The sequence below is a fragment of the Nanorana parkeri genome, unplaced genomic scaffold (assembly GCF_000935625.1).
Source record: "Nanorana parkeri isolate BGI_ZX_2015 unplaced genomic scaffold, ASM93562v1 scaffold1534, whole genome shotgun sequence".
Classification (NCBI taxonomy): domain Eukaryota; kingdom Metazoa; phylum Chordata; class Amphibia; order Anura; family Dicroglossidae; genus Nanorana; species Nanorana parkeri.
Window position 1 is genome coordinate 178,472 of NW_017307802.1, and position 19,190 is coordinate 197,661.

The 19,190-nt window shown below is 42.4% G+C and overlaps 1 protein-coding gene across 1 annotated transcript in view; it reads left to right on the plus strand.

Annotated features, from left to right (window-relative positions):
* Positions 1-18,297, plus strand: part of LOC108798682 (gastrula zinc finger protein XlCGF26.1-like) — a 24,347-nt gene extending 6,050 nt beyond the window's left edge. The window contains exons 3-6 of the mRNA XM_018570454.1: positions 2,498-2,749; positions 12,293-12,426; positions 16,622-16,745; positions 17,965-18,297. Of these exons, the coding sequence (XP_018425956.1) occupies positions 2,498-2,749; positions 12,293-12,426; positions 16,622-16,745; positions 17,965-18,130 (676 nt within the window). The 3' untranslated portion in view covers positions 18,131-18,297. The remainder of the gene's footprint in view (positions 1-2,497; positions 2,750-12,292; positions 12,427-16,621; positions 16,746-17,964) is intronic.
* Positions 18,298-19,190: the final 893 nt, after the last annotated feature.

Below are 19,190 nucleotides of genomic sequence, written 5' to 3' on the forward strand. Positions count from 1 at the left end.
GGCGGGGCCCGGCCAGGACATCTCCCTGATGCCATGCGGGCCGCCTGGGTCGCTATGGCATCTTGCTCGGACAGCCAGGCTGCTGGCTGTCACCGGCGGCTGTGAGGAGGAACGCTCCCTTCCTTCTCACAGCCGCTGCTGAGTTGGGGACAACCAGCAGCTTCGCAGGAGGTGGCTGGGCCCGTCATCGGCAGCGATCGAGGGGGCGGGCCCGGCGATCGAGGGGCGGGGCCGGCGATCGAGGGGCCGGGGCCCGGCGATGGAGGAGGCTGGGCCCAGTGACGGAGGAGTCGATCGTGGAGGAGAAGGAGGCGGACAGAGGATCAGGGCTGACAGGTAAGAGGGCTTGACCGCCTGCTAGAGACCCTGCAGAGCCTACCATAGAGGGTCTATGGTGGGCTCTGCAGGGTCACCCTTAGGTGGGCTGTTTGGGTTATCAGGTGGGCGTAACTAGAAATCACAGGGCCCCATACAAAATTTTGCTATGGGGCCCTGTGATTTCTAGTTACGCCCCTGGGTGTAAGGTGAAGGTCTGTTCATCTCTTCCTGCATTTGAACATAAATACATGGCCCTCTTCTTGTTAAATCAGAACTGAATCCGCAGTGTGACCCTGGAGCAGGAGCCATAATGTGCAAGTATGTACATCATATTTACACATCATACCAGGCTTACATGCAAGTCTGCTCTCCTCGAGCAATGCAAGGCCTGCACTCCCCATCCTCTCTCCTTTGCTACTGTTTTTTCAGTATGACAAAAAAAGAGTAAATCTATTATCAGTTAATTCTTAATAATACAATTTTGTTATCTTTTTCTGGTTTTCTGCATTTGTATACATGCAAACTACCCTGATTTTTTTTCTTTTTCTCCAGGGTGGGGTGGAATGCTGAACCATGCATTTTATGCTGTAGTTATACTGTATAATTTATAGTTTTGCATACTATTACCTGTTCATCTAGCAGGCAGATAATCAGAACATTGTGTATCACCCTTAAATAAACATGAGAGCTGTACTAGACAATCCAAACAATAATTATCTATTCTGGGCCTTGCAAGGACTGGGCATAGTTTTGCCAAGGGAGAAGCTTGAATGATAATTACGCATTCATGTGTTTGTAGCATTTGTTGCAAATAATACTTGGTATATCGGGACCTCTTGTAATTGAAGTATACTTCATCTATATTACTTGCTGCTTGATATCACAGACATACTTCGGTAAAGTAGTATCGACTGGGTGTCCAAATCAAAATATATATTAAGTCCAGATTTAATTTTATTCAGACTCTTATATCATAAAAAAACAGAATGTTTTGCGAGTTCGAAGGGTCCCCCTTCATAAAGACTATAAAAACTATAACAAAAATGTTTCTTATTTGTGTATCACTTAGCTGTAGAGCCTCAAATCATCTCTGAATTGTTGCTGACACTGTCCTTCCTTCTGGAGGGTGGCTACTTCTGTTCCCCATGGTTCCTGTGTTTGTTGTAAAGTAGCCATCACTCTAACCCTCTCCTGTGATAGACTATACCTTCAATAAAAATTATCTAATTAAACGTGAGATTATAGTCCATTGGGGGAGTGAGCTTGGAGCGGTGGCTACTTTACAACACACACAGGGACCATGGGGAACAAAAGTAGCCACCCTCCAGAAGGAAGGACAGTGTCAGCACTAATTCAGAGATGATTGGAGGATCTGCAGCCGAGTGATACACAAATAAGATACATTTTTTGTTAATAGTTAGGGTACTTGAATGCCTTTTTAAGATTTAAAGGTGAACTATGAGGTGAGTGATTTACACGCATCCTCACAGTTAGTGCTGTCACACGTCGACTCTATAGATCGAAAAGTGAGTGAAAACATACCGTCGCTTGCTCACTTTCCGATCATCTCCCTGCAGAGAGCGGTCACTATCAGTCGCCGCTCCCTGCAGGGATTCCTCTCTCCCCTCTCCGATCCTCCAGCACTGACTGGAGGAACGGGTGGAGGAGGGGTCGGGCACAGCTGGCTCTGCCTTTTAGATAGGCAGAGTCTGCTGCAAATCAGCCAGCAGGGTGGATCTCATCTGTCACGGCTGCGGCGCTCTCAGTATATAGCAGGCAATAGTAAGCGATATAATGAGCTTTGGGTCACAGGAGGACTATAGTATATGTCCTCCCGTGACCCTCCTGAGTTTAGTTTCACTTTAAACTGCCTTTGGTGATATTCTAATATTTGGTACGATGCTCTTATGTAGGATGAAGGTGGCTACTACAGTCAGTGTACAGACTCGCATTCAGAAAATTATGAGATTGTTATTGAAGATCTTATGAAACATTTTTATGCTAGAATGTGTGTATTAAAAAAAAAAAAAAGACTGGCTGTCCAGCTTTGGAGCAAGGATTGTTATAGTGGTTCCAAGTTTTAATGTTTTCAGGCGTGTTCCGTTACATTAGTTGTTTCTTGCATTGTACATATGACATGCCAGTGGACAAGTTTAAAAAGAATCTGTTCTTGTTGTAGAGTGCAGTTGAAGGCCCACTCATCAAAGCACAGAAAACACAGACTTATTCTGTGTCCCGTATGCGATCAAAGATTCAAGAGCATCCGTCAAATGAACAGGCACAATAAACAGTTTCATCACAAACAAAATAATGGAGATTGTAACAATGGGAAGGTGAAAGCAGGAAACCACAACAACACTTTTGTAGCAGAAAACTCAATGAATGCACAAATTGTCCCCCAACAAGAATTCGCCTGTGACATCTGCAGAAGGTACAAGTTCTTCTCTTTTTTGCTGATGTGTAAACTGTCCTGCTTGCTCCCTATTCATACACTTTCTATGGTTGGGTGATGTGGTAATCCAGCTCTTTACACCAGTCATGACCTAGAAAGCAACATTCCATATCTACTAGGCATTGCAGCAGTGATGGGGGGCTGCACATTGGTGTTAAAATGAGTAAAGTGTAATTACTCATTCAGATATGACAGACAGACATATGGGTTCCACTTGCAAAATAACAATGTGTACAGCAAGCTTTTACAAAGCATTGTTTGGCACATGCTCCGTCCAGTGTACACTCCGCTCATTCACAACATCTCTAAGATGCCGTAAATGGGCCTGATGTAACTTCAGTGAGCATGCGCAGTAGTTACATCATCAATGGCCACCCAAGGGTCAAAGAGAGTGCCTGGGAATCGGTAGAGATAGCGGCATCAGAGGGACCAAAGCTGCACTGCACAGCTCCACAGAAGGACACACTGCATGATACCTCATTATGGCAGAAACCCACCCAGAAAGCAGCAGCTTACTACCACTTTACATTTTGTTGACACCCTTTACAACCTTTTAGCATCTTGTTTAAAGTGACAGTTACCACTTTTATTAAAGCTGAACTGCAGCCATCTTAAAAGAATCCAGTTCACACCCTGACCAATGACTCTGACCTGCTGATGTAGCAATGTGGACTGGCCCATCTTTCAGTCCCATCCCCTTTATTGATGGCATTAGCTTGGTCCTTGTCTCATTAATGTTTACAATTTATAATGAGTTTAAATACGTAGGGTGAACGCTGATCTTATGCTGATAAGTCAAGGGGAGCTGAGAGCAATACTAAGCAATTTCTAAGTCTCAGCCTTAGAAATATATTCGAAAGAAATCCATGGCGCTGGAAACCTTTCAACAATCAAGATGCAATTCCCTATTCACACCTAGGAGTTTTGTCGCACGACAAAACTCAACACAAGAAATCTTATTCGTTTCAATGGCCCCTGTTTACACCTGAGCGTTTTGTCGTAAGCTGTAAAACACCTGTCACTGGAAAAAGTGCTTGAACTTCTTTTGGGCAGTTCACAGCACGTTTGTTCCCATAGACTTGTCACTGGGAGACATGCAGGAGCTTCTTTCGGACAGTTTACAGCACGTTTGTTCCCATAGACTTCAGTGGAAATGCCTGGATATCGTGCAACACAAGCGCCCATCTTTATGTGTGTGCATCTAAGTTGTGTAAAAAATGTGGTTTGGGGGGTCTTTTACAAACTCTAAAAGCTTCAGTTGAAATTTTTTTTTAAAAAGGGAAAAATTTTAAAGATGGTGTGGCCAGCTGAGGTCAAAAGCAGAACACAGGGCCTGACAGCGAAAGTGTTAAAACAAGTGTGTTTATGACACTCAAAGATTAACCACTTGAAGATTGGGGTCCCGTCCAGGCCATTCTTCAGTATTCAGGGCTTTTGACTGACAATTATTCAGTCATGCAACGCTGTACTGAAATGATTTTTATATCTTTTTTTTGGGACACATAGCTTTCTTTTGGTGGTATTTAATCACCACTGAGGTTTTTATTTGTTACTATATAAAAAAAAAAGTACCCCAAATTTTGAAAAAAAAAAAAACTGTTTTCCCTACATTATGTTAGTAAATATTGCAACTAAATAATCTTTCTTCATACATATAGGCCACAATGTATTCTGCTACATTATTTCTTTGGTCATGTCAAATTATTGCTTGCACTCCAGCGTTCGCAGTGATATTCAACATGCGTGGTGCAATCGTTGTTTTCGCACATAGGCAGCACATCCAATGCTTTTGTATGTGCGTGTACAGGAAAGGACATTTATAAATGCCCACCGCCGATATGAGTCAGCCATCCAGGTGTTTAATTAGAACTGCGCGGATGGCAAGTGGTTAACAAAACACAGAAAAGCATAACAAATCTTCCAGAGTTTGGCCTGGAATGGTCTAGTGTGATGACTGATAAAAGTTGATTTAGGGTACCGTACATAGCAGTTATATTCTACCTTCCTATACAAATGCATAAGCTTTTTTCTTGTTGGTGCATAAGCCTGTTTGTCAGAGATTGGAACCCGTTTGTTGTACATAATAATCATTAATTAATATGTGTGGGTTTCACTTCAACAGCTTTGTTGTGAGTAACTTCATTTGCTTGCTCAAGCTGTCATCTGACTAAGCGTTTAGTGCAAAAACACTGCCAGTGCCTGAAAGATTCCGATCGCATATATTAAGAGGGAGTTCTAGTTTAAAGAGAAACCTCACAATAATTTATCTGGCAGGATATTTTTTTTAATCTCACTTTTTAAAGTAAGGAATCACTAACCAATTAACATTATACCTATTTTCTTGCAATATTTAAAGCAACTTAAAGGGTTATTAAACCCTCCGTTTTTTTGCATATATCCACTGCTAGCAAGCAGTAGATATATGCAAAAACAAAAAAAATTAAAACTAAAATTAAAAGAGGTCAATACTTACCCGTGTCTCCGAAAATCTTGTGCGGCCGCCAAGCATCTTGGGGCGGGCACATGCGCAGTTCAGATTTTTGGCCGGGAGACGAGGAGAGACACAAGGTAAGTATATGGACAGCGTGCACCCGCATGCAGACACCGTGGGACAGGAAGTGCCTGCAGGGACAGAGGAGTCAGCGCTGGATCAGAGACCCGCAGCAGCGCTGGAGGAACAGATGAAAACGACCGGAAAGAAGAGGAAGATCAGATTAAGAGACATAATTTAAGGTAAGTGCTTACATTAACATTGGGGGCCGGGGAAAAAAAAATACTTTAATGTCACTTTAAGTTGATCAGGATGGGCATTTATCCTATTAATATATCAGTTGCACATTACTAAACTGGAGTACTTACACCTTACATGGTATTCAGTGAGGCCTTATTCAGCTTCCATTAAAATATTGCCGCTGAAAAAATCAAATAGAAACCTTTTTACTATTAAATTAGGCTGCAGCTTTAATTCCTGTCTGAGAAAATTGTTATCATGCGCTGAGTCAGATTACGTGGTTGGCCACCTCTAATGAGATCATATTTGGCTCCTTCTCCCACCATCCCTCTTGTGAAGCCACGAGTACAGATTTTATTAGAAAGGAAGATGCCAGCAGGGGGAAGTGCTGAGTATTACCTTATTCTATCTGTAAACTTAACACAGCCATGTATTAGACAAAGCATACATAATAACAAGTCTCAAAACTCAGTGGGTATTTATTGCTATGCAAGACACCTTGCAGAATCCATATCTGTGTTCTCTATAATTGGGTTCTCTTGGTTACGTGTTTTATGAATTTCACTATATTGTGTGTTTTATGTTCCCGTTTTTGTTGGTGTATGGGTTTCATTAAATATTTTCTTGAACTGTAAGACTGTATATTTTAAGAAACATCTGGCATTTCAGCATGAAGCTGTGAGCCTCACTGATAATGAGCCATTAAATTGTGAATGTAACTGTTCCACAGACATTTTGTGAGTTTTCTGTAAATTAATGCAGATGTAATTATATTCTGCTGCTGCAGGAAGAATCTATAGATGTGCAAACATCTGTCATATGTCTTCAGTAAAGAATAACTAGGGGGAAATTAGTATTAGGCACAGTTGTCTTGGGCCTAAGGACAGGATTGTGGGTGCAACTTCTATCCTCTGGGGCATGAGGATTGAAAGATATTTTTATTGATCAATTAAGACAAGTAATTGGCTTCTAGAGCTTTTGGCTGAACATATTTTTTGTACTCGTCAGTTAAAAAAAATACAGAATAGTTGAATATTGTGGTACTTGGGTAACTTTAGCCTCATAAACACAACTTTATGTAATAATAAAGAATATCTTAGACCCATAAGCTGTTCCCCAGTGTACTGGTTCCCACATTAATTGCCTTTTCAGCAACATCATGGAATAACTGCTCTGTAACACTACACAGTACTCTCTAAATGTAATTATAGCTCATGAACCAGAAGAAAAATACTTTTGGTTCTTCGTTTGCTCTTGTGGTAAAGGCTCAGTTTGTTAGTCAAGGAGTGCCTGTCCTCACCATTAACTTGGACTGGACTTGCCTCAGTTTCTTTTTATAATGCTGAACCAGAAGTATTGTCAGAATTAGGAGGGACTGCATACAGGTCACTGTCCTTGGCATAGATCATAAAAATGTATGCGGTATTTTGGAAGGTGGATTTGGGAGAATTAGAACCAAATATTCATAAAAATCTTTATTTTAGGTCTGACTTCCAGCAAAACACATTTGAGGAAGGTAGAGATTAGGAAGTCTTGGGAAGAGCGAAGAGGATGGTTTGGGTGATATTTTGGTTGGCTATGGTAGATTTGTGGGTGGCTTTGTATGTTGTTAGTATTTTTATTTTGTTTGTTCATGGAAGAGAAGTTTTAGGGTTCCACCCTGACTTAACTGGTTTGCAGCATTCTGGCTTGGCTGCCATTTTACCCACGTGATTCCTCCTTTTGTCTGAGCAGACTCTGTAATGTTGCTCACTACTCTCGGGCTCCCTCTTATGGCCAGACAGGGGAGCATCATCTGAGAGAGCCAGATGGGAGTTTCCTGTCTCTGAGTGATGATGTCACCCCACTCACTATATAAACCACTCAGTCCAGTCTGACCTTGACCTTGCGTGGTCTTACCTGCTAGTGCATTCCTGCTGCTCTGAGTATCCTGATTCTGTGTATGACTTGATCCTGGCTGACGTTCTCCTCTGGTTCCTGCTCCTGGCTTGTTCCGGACAATGCTGATCTCTGTGTTCCTGACCTGGCTTGTCACAACTTCCCGATCCGACTCCTGACCTTGGCTTGTTACGGTTTATGATTTTTGCTTGCTCCTATGGACACTGTTCTTAATAAATATCTTAACTAGCACCTTATGCATCTCTGGTTTTCATTGTGCTATGACAGGAAGCCAGTGAAGGGAAGCTAGAGAGGGGCATCAGACTGGTTTGGTAAGGGTGATGAGTCACCTAATAGCAAGAAAGTGAATTAGTAGCTTGCTGGTGTCATTGGTTTCAAAGGGGTGTATTTTGGTGGTGTTAGGCAGCAAGGTTTAGATAAAAAATTGGATGTGGGGCTCGAAGGAGAGGCTAGAGTCCATACTAGGTGCATACCTAGCACCCTACTATGAAGGGGAGGGACTGATAACTGTGCTATTGATCTTGAAGGAAAAGTGAGGAGAGGGGCAAAAAATATGAGCTCAGTTTTGGAAAGATTGAATTTTAGAAAGTGGTGTGACATCCATACTGATATGGCAGAAAAAAATAAATTTATGTTAAAAGAGAAATGAAAGGGGTAAGCTGAGGAATAGAGAGAGAGAGTTGGGTGTAAACAGAAAGATGGTATTGAAAGCCATGGGACACTATCATCTGACCAAGGGAGTAGATGGAGAATAAAAGAGGTCTCGGGACAGAGCCTTGGGCGAGCTCTATGGGAAGCAGGAGAGGAGGAGAGAAAATGGAGCTGTAGGTGACACTGAATGAATGCTTGGATGGGTAGGAAAAGAATCAGGAAGAGCAGAGTCTTGGCAGTCAGTGGAGTAAAGTTTATGAGTTTTATGAGGAGGAGCAGTCAGTCAAAGGCAGAATTGTTTGTTTTGCCTGAGGGCATCATGAAGGCCAGACAGATTGTCGACTGTGTGGTAAAACCCTGCTGTCATACCACTTATAGTCACTGTTGAAACCAAACCTATGTTTTTGAATGAGATAAAGCTCAACTCCATAGTGCAGCAGCACCTGGCATTAAAGTGACACTAAACTCAGTATTACCATTTTAAAATGCATTCAAGTACCTTAACTAGTAACAAAACTGTATCTTATTTGTGTATCACTCAGCTATAGATCCTGAAATCATCTCTGAATTGGTGCTGGCACTGTCATTCCTTCTGGCTACTTTTGTTCCCCATGGTCCCTGTGTGTGTAAAGTAGCCACCACTTCAAGCTCACTACCGTAATGGACTACAATCTCACATTTCGTAACATAGTATGTAAGGTTGACTAAAGACCAAGGTCCATCCTGTTCAACGTGTGTGAGTGTGTGTGTATTCGTATTCATCTTACTCTAGCACTTCCCATATGCCTGTAGATTCATTTAGCTAGATAGTTTGTATTAACGTTATAGTCTATCACGGGAGTGAGCTTGGAGTGGTGGCTACTTTACAGCACACACATGAGGAACAAAAGTAGTCACCCTCCAGAAGGAAGGACAGTGTCGGCAATAATTCAGAGATGATTTGAGGATCTGCAGCCAAGTGATACACAAATAAGATACATTTTTGGTTCTAGTTAAGGTATTTGAACCTTTTGTAAAATGTAACTCCTGAGTTTAGTGTCACTTTAAACACAAACTGGGGATAAACTGACTCCCTTAACAAATGCAATTGGCATAAAGAGGAAAATGGGTTAACATCTATAAAACAACAGCGGTTCATTGATTTCTTTTTCAAGGAAAACTAAAGCCGCAGGGTGCTCTGCTTTTCAAGAGTAGTTTTAAGAGGTGAAGTGAAGCAAAAACCAAACCGTAGTAAATGGCTTAAAGCTGATGTAAGAATTATAATTTAGGACAGAGCTGGCCTCTTTGTTAGCTAGCAGCAGCACAAAAAAATAATGCTTTATCTAGTTTGAACCTGATTGGTTTTATGCATTGGCTAGAAGAACTGTTTTGTTAGCCTAAGCTGCGGAATCTTCACTGAACATGTAATTTGTGTGCACATTTTATTTAGATTTTGTTTACCTAATTTTTTAATCAGACTTTTGTATTTTGAGTTTATTTTATGTCCTGTATCTACATTCCTTAGTAATGCGCATGGATAAAAAGAAAGGTCTTTACTAGGGATGCACCAATGCAGATACCGAGTATTTGGGCAAATGCTCGTACTCGCCCAAATGCTCCGATGCTTACTTCCGATATTGGAACTTCCGGCAGTGCTGAGGGAGCATGGAGCCGGCTTCCTATACAATCTGGAAGCCGGGTGGTGGGTTATGACCCACCTTCTGGCTTCCTGATTGGCTAGGAAGCCAGCTTTTACTTGTTGCTAGACAGCCTGGCTTCCTAACCAATCGGGAAGCCGGGCGGCACTCAATGACCTGCCTCCCGGCTTCCTGACTGGTCAGGCAGCCTCGGCATGTGAAGCCAGTGTTCCTTTGCTAGAAAGCTAATGATCTGCCGCCCGACTTCCTTGATAATTGGAGCACACGGCACTGGAACTTGGCATCGGCGAGTACCGAAAAAAATATATCAGTACTTGATACTGAGAAAGCAGTATCAGTGAATCCCTACTCTTTACCCTTAAAGTCCATTTCCACCTTTTGTAAGTGATTAGCATGTATTGTGGTAATGTAGAGGTACAGTGATGATGTATCTGTGTGCACATTTTCACGACTCACATTGCAGGCGTTCTTCAATTTTTGCAAATTTTTAAATAGGCCTGAATCCTTAAAATCAAATATTTCCTCCACAGGAAATTCAGTCTGACACTGGGGTTGGATTGTAAAGTAGTCTGTAAACAGCTGCCCTCCTCCCTGTGATTCTGTATAACACGATCACTAAACACCAGCTCTGCCTTTACACACAATACACTGCCTGGGGGGGGGAGCTCATAGATTTCAGAGCTCAGTTGTAATATATACACATTGCTTGCACAGCACAGAGGCAGCCATTTCCATGAGGATAAGAAGAAGAAAGCTAACAAAGTGTTCATATATAGCAACTGCATAGACCTCGGTGTACATTGCTGTCATATGTTTTTTTTAAATACCTCTGCAAAGGTGGAAATGGGCTTTAAGTTGGGTGTACAAATTTTTTATTTTCTTTATTCAACCTGAGGGCTGAACGAAGAACATAGAGCAGATTCCACGATTAATACTTACGAGCATTGATCGAGGAATCTCCCGCTGTGTACATTGTATTCTGGCTTATTGGCTGCTTGCTCTGTTTGGATGAGAATTTTCCGACATGCTCCTTCCATCAGCTGATCAAGGGATGCCGGTCGGCAAGCTGCCGACAGCGGCACCCATGCTTCGAATTTGAAGCGTGGATTCCTGGCTTTAATGTGTATTCAGTCAGAAAGTGATTAAACATTTGTGACAAAATACAAAACCTACAGAAATATAATATTTGCAGAAATTGTTAAAAAGGTCATATTAAAAAGTGCAGATGGTATTATTGGACTCACAGCGGGTATATTCGTTTGGACCTCAAAAACACATTTCTGTCCATTTCAAGATTACGTTGACCTCTGTTATCACGCTTTCCCCACTTAACTCTCCATTCTCTCTCATAAAAGTTTGCCTTTAGGGCTCTTCCCAAGGGAAAAGGCACACATCCAATAGATCACGGCAGTGGTGAATAGCAAAACTGGAGCTTGGCTAGTATTTTTGATTTAATGAATTTAGCAAACAGTAGAACTGATTGCAGAAACAGAAGCATACTGTTCACAGAGGTTTGAACAGTTAAATAAATACAGAAACATTATAACTGGTGAAGTAATTTCTAGGTACAGGCAATTATTCACAGCAATGCAGTAACCAGTTACTGCCAGTAACAGTCCAGGATGTAGATAGTCTTTCTTTAGCAGCAGCACTAGTAAAAGGCCATCTATCACTCACATCTCAGGAGCTTGTCACTCTACTTTCTGCTAGCAGTTGTCATGGTTGGAGTGCCGCATTCATCACTGATATCCTGGTAAATCTACAAAACAGGTACTGGGTGTTGCTGGTCCAGGACCCTGTGCATACTTTTAGAAGAGCAGAAGTAGCTGATGCTGTATCTTGCATAAGCTCATCAGTAAGGTCATTACTGCCCTATTTAAAGTAAATGTGCACTCTGTATTAACTAGCGATGCCTAGAAGACACAATAAGATTCCTGTTCCCACATTTTATAGTGTTGCCCAGAATTCCAATGTATGCCAGTAGTCCCTCAAAGGCCTTTGAAGATATCAACTTTCAGAATGTCTATTTACATTGGACTTTCCACACTTCCCACCTTACAGTGCTTAGACCTGGCGATTTGGATGTTTAGGCATCAGAAATTGCATTGTGGGAGACGGGTTTGTGTGCCATAGCTGGAAGTACTAGGCATTTTAGAGGGTTTCCAGGGCTGCAGCCAGCAATGTGAAAGGTAAGAGCTTTACATTGCTTTAGCTATCTAATACTGGGTACCGGTTTTAGGCAATGTTGAACCATGCCCTACTACTCTGACACCAGTGACAAAGATTGGTGGGGCAGATCTAAAACCACAGCACTCTGTGGTGGTTTCGAGCTGTAGAATACACAAGCAGCCTCAACATGCTCCCACCCGTAAAAAAAAAAAATTTGTGTTGGATAAACTTATTTTTTGTAAAATTACTTAGAATGGGATTGGCAGCTGGAAAGAACAGCTACAGTTAAAATTACTTTTTGTCTCTGTGCTCCTCTAAAATGTGTTTTTGTCACCATCCACAGAGTTTGCAATCCTGCATGATTTAATTTGGCTGAGTTAAATGAGTTTATTGTGTTTAAGTTGTGACAAAGTTTTTTGTTTTTTCTCTCTGCAGGAAGTGTTCATCTAAATTGGCTCTGCAGAGACACATGGGAGTGCACGCTGGAGAAAAACCATTTCACTGCCAACACTGCGAATATAAAACAAGGCTGAAAGGTTCCCTGACGCAGCACATGAGAATCCACACGGGTAGGACTAGTAAACACATAGCCGTATAACTATGCAATAAATGATACACTTTTAAAAGACTGTTCACAGCATGCTGCAAATATATGAAAGCTTACACATTAAAATGTTGGCAAATTCTGTACATGCTAAACAACATTATAACTGAATGCTTTCTGCTTACAGGGTAAGACTAATGTTTATTGCCGCACTAGTCTCACAAGTGACTGTATTTTCATATACACTGAGTGGCCAGATTATTATGACCACCCCTTCAGTACTTCGTTTGGCCACGAGATGACTTAGTTGGGCCGCCTCGTAAATACCACGAGATGTTGAAAGGTGATGCGGGGAATCTGACACTGCACTGTTGCCCTTCTGTTGTCTTGTACCAGTCTTGCCACTCTCCGTTCTGCCCTAACAGTGACTAGTCGCTGACGGCCACAATTCGCACGTTCAGACCCAGATTTTCGGCTGACAGTCCAGTCTTTAAACACTTTGACAACAGCTGCTCTTGAACATTTAACGAATTCTGCTGTTTTGCTGATACTCACTCCATGGCTCCGAGCGCCAACAATCATCCCACGTTCAAAGGCTGTTAAATCGCGTTGTTTACCCATTTCTTCAGAAACAAATCACTTCTACTGTCGTGGTAAACAACCTGCTTCCCTATTTATAATGGTCTGGCCCTCTAGCAACTTCAGCACGAAATTATAGCTTATTTGCCTACAAACGTCAGGTGGTCATAATAATCTGGCCACTCAGTGTATTATTAGTATGGCCCTTAAAGTCCAAATACAATGACAATAGAATAGGGAACACTTTTTTTGTGAACTGGAATTTTGGCCATCCAAGTTTTGATGTGAAGATCAAATTTATCAACTATCAGTTTCTTTTTAGTACTATAACTTTTGACCAATTTTGTGGCATGAACTCAAAGAAGCGATCAATTGGGTCAGAAAATATGTATGAGGTAATCAATCCATTCGGACAATTAATTTTAATTACTTTTTTTCAATAAAAAACGTAAGGCTACACTCTTTCTGATTGTAGGATTTGGGTTCCCACCGCAGGAATCGCAAATCTTCCACTTGGATGCGGACGCCGTCACCCATTCAAGTTAATGATCGGGTGACAGCAGCCCCATCTGTAAGCGGCAGTCCACATGTAATCATATGTGATATGATTTAATGCGTTTTGGAATAGGTTACTATTAGGGATGCACTGATACCGATACAAGCATCGGTATCGGCCGCGATACCGAGTATTTGCATGGGTACTCGTACTCGTGCAAATGCTCTGATGTCTAAAACGAGTACCTGTGTCCGCCATCTTCCACCGCCGCACACAGCACACAGGACCTTGCAAGATGGCCCGCGAACTCCTTCTCCATGGGCGAACGGCCGAAACCAGACTCCGCCTTCAATTCCTCTGTCCTCACTCGTGATTGGTGGGGAAGCCTGTCAATCATCCAATCGGCCAATCAGCGTGAGAAGAGGCCGGCATTGACAGATGACTAGGCTGTGACACGAGGGGATGAAGCAGACGGAGACGACGGAGAAGAAGGTTAGCAGCACTGCTGGGGCTGGGCACAGGATGGGGGGTGGGCACAGGATGGCCTCAAAAGTTATATTTGCCTGCTGTAGGTTTATAAATTTAAAAAAAATGCACTACTGCTTGCTATTCTATTTGGATGAGGCAAATCATGGATGAGGCAGAGCACATGTTCAGCATAAAAAACAGGATGGCATAAAAAAAAGTTATATTTGCCTGCTGTAATGCAATTAGTAATTGCATTACAGCAGGCAAATATAACTTTTTTTTATGCCATTCGGTGCCCAGCACACACCTGTAGTGTGGCAAAGTTATATCTAATTCTGCATACCTGGCTGTATATTATACATAAAAAAATGTAATATACAGCCAGGTATGCAGAAATAAATATAACTGTTCCACACTATATGCAATGCATTGTGCACTACAGTGTTCTGGTCTGAACATGTGCTCTGCCTCATCCATGATTTGCCTCATCCAAATAGAATATCAAGCAGTAGTGATTTTTTCTTTTTTTTTATAAACCTAATTGGCAATTAGGTTTATAAAAAAAAAAAATCACTACTGCTTGCTATTCTATCTAACTAAGTCTTGCAAGTACATCATTTACATACCGTGTTTCCCCGAAAATAAGACACTGTCTTTTTCCCCCAAAAAAACACACTAGGTCTTATTTTCGGGGATGTCTTATGCAGCTGTCCTCGAACCAGGGGCGGAACTACCGCCATAGCGACCCATGCGGGCGCTATGGGGCCCGCGCCAGAACGGGGCCCGGCCAGGAGCAGGAGGGAGATATAGGGGGCCTTCATTTCCGTGCGGCCGCAAGTCAAACACTGCACCGCCGCACGGAACCTAAGGACACTCACCTGCAATCCTCTCCCCTGTCACAGTGCAGAGCGGGGGAGGGCGGAGTTATCTCCTGCCTGTGTTCGTCTGGAGAAGCACAACGGAGTAGACGTGTGATCTTCACTGCTGCTGACAGGTAAGGGGGGTCGACGGGGACTGGGACTGAAGACTCTGAGTGTGTGGGGGGGGGCAGGGACTGAAGTCTCTGTTCTCCTTAGATCCATAGAGCTGCAGTAGCCATTAACACTGGCTGCGGCTCATTCATATGCTAATTGACTCAATCAATTTGCATATTAATGAGCCGTGGTATTCATATGCAAATCCCGCCGTGCCTCATTAATATGCAAATCGCCCTTCCCACTCCAAGGCCTAAAGTTGCAGAATAGAGAAAGCAGAGTTTAGGCTTTGTTCACACCACATACAGTGCGTTCCAGTGTGGCTAGCTGCTGGAATGCACTGTATCGCATAGTAAACTCCCCTGTGCGTGCTGGGGCGGGAAGGGGTGGTGTGGTAGTGCATTGAAGTCAATGGCACCGCTGCCACACCCCCTGCCCGCAGTGCCACATTAGTGCCTGTGTTGCAGTCCAGTGCGGTCGGAAAAAATATCTGTGTACTCGCCCACACTGTCACCCACTCTGCACCCACCCACACTGCCACCCACTCTGTGTACCCGCATTGTCACCCACTCTGTGTACCCGCCCACACTGTCACTCACTCTGTGCACCCACCCACACCGCCACCCACTTTGTGCATTCACCCATAATGCCTATCAATTCTGTGCACCCACACCTCCCATCCACTCTGCATCCACACTGCCCGTACTGTGCACCCACACCGCCAACACTGCACCCACTTTGTAACCCCACTTTTCCCAGCTTCACTGGTGTAACTGTTTTTTTAGTTGTATTTAGACTGCCACACCAAAGAAATTAGGGAAAGTGGATTATATTGCACTAATAATCCGTCTGTGGTGTGGCAGTGTAATTATAACTTTAAATAACATTTCCACAGCAGTGAGGCCGGGGAAAGTGGGGTTACAAATGATAAACCCCTGTGGTATTTTAAGTTATAATTATAACCCCCCTTGTGTAAATGTATCCTAGGGAGTCTGTAAAACAATTTCTAATAAATAAGCTTACAATTCTGGTTCCAGGTCCAGCTTCTGGGTAGGGGAGCACACATCTGATAACACCACATTGCGCTTGTATTAGGGACAGCGCAGGCTTGAGCTATGGTGTCAGTCACTTGGAGGAGAGAGGAGCAGGGTAGGGAGGAGAGTGGCATTACATCCTATTGGTACAAGCAGGAGAAGTAGGACTCATACGTAGTGCCAGCGGGAGCTTGCAAGCAAAGGTGTCTCCAGTGGAACCCAGAACACGGAAGGAGATGCCTGAAAATCCAAACCAGAAGAGAGAGACCTTTTTTCAAATGGGGAATAAAATTGCTGGAAAGAAAGGCACACGGCAGTAATTCTAAGCGCTGAGGTCTTCAGTACTATATGCATTTTATTGTGTGAGGGTTTAATATCACTTTAAGTTTTTATAAATCCAACTCATTGTTTGCTGCTTAGGTCTTGTGTCTGTAAAGCAAATATGTGGGATTCTCTCCAAACGTTGGCAGCAGTAAACTATGCACTATGACATAATCGTTTCCTACCACTGTTTAATAGGAGCATATTTTCAGACGGTTTAAACTTTCACTTCAAAAAACCTCTGGTAATATGGTATGTTACAAGAAATCAAGGTTACTTTATTTAGATATTTGAGAAGCACACGTGATCTTTTCCTTTGCTTAATTTCAATTTTGTTTCTTCTTGTAGGTGAGAAGCCTTTTAAATGCGAGTTATGTGCTTATGCCTCAATTGATTGCAGTTCTCTACGTAGACACATCAGGACTCACACGCACGAGAAGCCTTACAAGTGCCCACACTGTTCTTATAGCTGGTGCGTTTTTTGGGGGGTTTTTTTTCTTCCTCCATCTATCCTTTCTCTGGGGTCAATGAAAAATCCATTACCATCACAACCGTTTTATTGAGAAACACCGGAAAAGGAGCAGTCATTGTTGCTAATGCCATCCAAGAAATACTGTGTATCAGGTTTCAAATTTTCCACAAATGCAGTGCAGCCGAGTGGAAATTCCTGCCAGGCTTGCGGTCTCAGACCGCGTACCTGACTCGTGAAGGGAGACTGGTCTGGCTCCCTTCCTTTCGGCCGGAGCTCTTCACTGAGCTCCGGGTCGAAAACGAAGTGATTAGTAAGGTCTGCAGACCTTACTAATCACACTAGACCACCAGGGATCTGCCAAGCAGTAGATATATGCGAAAACATTTAAAGAAAATAAAGTTTTAACCTTTTTCGTAACTTACCTGTGTCTCCGCTGCGCACTCCCTTCCGAAGATCTGAAAAATCTTGGGCGGCCGAAAAGGACAATGGGGCGGGCACATGTGCAGCACAGATCTTTGGCCAGGAGACAAGGAGAGACACAGGGTAAGTCAATGCAGGCAGCCCTGCAGTGTGCACCCGCACAGACTCCGCGAGACAGACGACACAACAGTCATCGCTGGATCAGAGACCGACACCAGCGCTGGAGGGACAACTGAAAACTACAGGAAAGTCCTTACATTAGCATTGTGTATGGGGGGAAGGGAGGGGCATTTTATCCTTTAATGTCACTTTAACCCTGACTGTACTGTGGTGGTGGGGCTCATTATCATTTGTAAACTAGATTTGAACACTGTCCTTCCTAATGGTTAAAGATCTAGAAGCATTATGTTTATGAGGAGGCGCTCAGTCTGTTCTAAGTCTTTCTATTAGGACAGTCATAGTTTACTGTTAAATAGCCTGCTAAATAGAGACATCTCAAAGGTAAGAAATATTTTTAAAAAACCAGATATGATGTATGAATAGGAACACACAACAAACATATAATGGGGCTTTCTCAAATTTGCCTGTGAAAGTAAAAATACGCTTTAAGCTTATACCTTGGAGAGCCTGTCCTACCTAAGAGATTACTGACTAGGGATCAACACACAATTGTTCAAATAATATATAGAAAATTATATTTTCAAATTAGGTTAGCATAATAATAGCTGGTCCTTATCTTGTTATGTATTTTTTTTAATGATTGATTCTGCATAATGATAATAGGTTTCTTCTTTTGCAGTATTCAGAAGAAAAGTCTTGACCTACACATACGTCGCCACCACACCAGGGAGAAGTTCAAGTGTAGCTTTTGCCAGTATTCTTCTCCGGACAAGCAGTTAATTCATAAGCATACAAAGAAGCACCATGTCGATGAAAATTCACTGCTTCCAGGCTCAGCTCCCTAGCAGATGACATATGGCCAGCAAATGATTATTACATGAACTTACTTGAACTACATATTATAGTCAACAGGGTCATAAATGTATCCTCTGGATTGAACCGGTACTATATCATGAGGTCTGCCTGTCTTTCCTGTAGGATAATGTTGTGCAGATTGGCTGCTTTTATTCACTTTCAGCTTGCGATCCACAGCTTACTAAAGCCTTGACTTTTAAAAATGAAGAAATTAGAAATGAAAGGAAAAAATAATTATAACTAAATGTATTTTTGTCCACATTTAGAGTCCCACCTTTTCTTAGCAATGCAAAAGTTGGACATTTAATTGAAGAAAGTAATTTAACCACCTTTTGTAGGTGAGCATTTTTTTACATTTGTGCACACAAATGCAGAGCCCTGTAGAATAAAAAAAAATGGTACTTGCATTCTTTTATGTTGCATGATATTTGCACAAATTTTTATCAAATCGTTTTAGGAAAAAATTCACTAAAATAAATTTTAGTGCACACAAAAACAATATAATGCCAAATTTTTCAGGTAAAATATTAAAGTTGGGTTTATGTCACGTAAATAGATACCAAACATGCCAAGCCTTAACATTGTGCACACCTGTGCAATTGGGAAAAACTATGGTACTCAAAATTGTCCATAGGCAGCGGTTTAAAAGCTTTTACAGCTTGTCAGTTTTAAGTTAACAGTGAATTACAGCCCTAGAATTATTGCTCTCACTCCAACGTTCATACCGATACCTAACATGTGGCACAATCACCATTTACTTTCAAGTCTATTAGACCCATGATGTCTTCCCTGCCCTCCAAGACAGACAATCAAGCACAGGGATGTACTTGGTCATCTGTTTATCCAGCACTTCAGCTGGGTTTGTGACAGCTCTGAAGCAGGAAGCACTGAAAGCTTCCTGCTTCACTGATATCCAAGCAGATCAGGAATGGATGTTCCTCTTTCTGCTCCCGCTCTCCATCCTTGCACTGTTTGCCATGGTCCCAGGACCACCAGAGTAGTGGGGAATGGTTGCACAGTCACAGGCTGGTACAAGTGACCTGGGTGGCT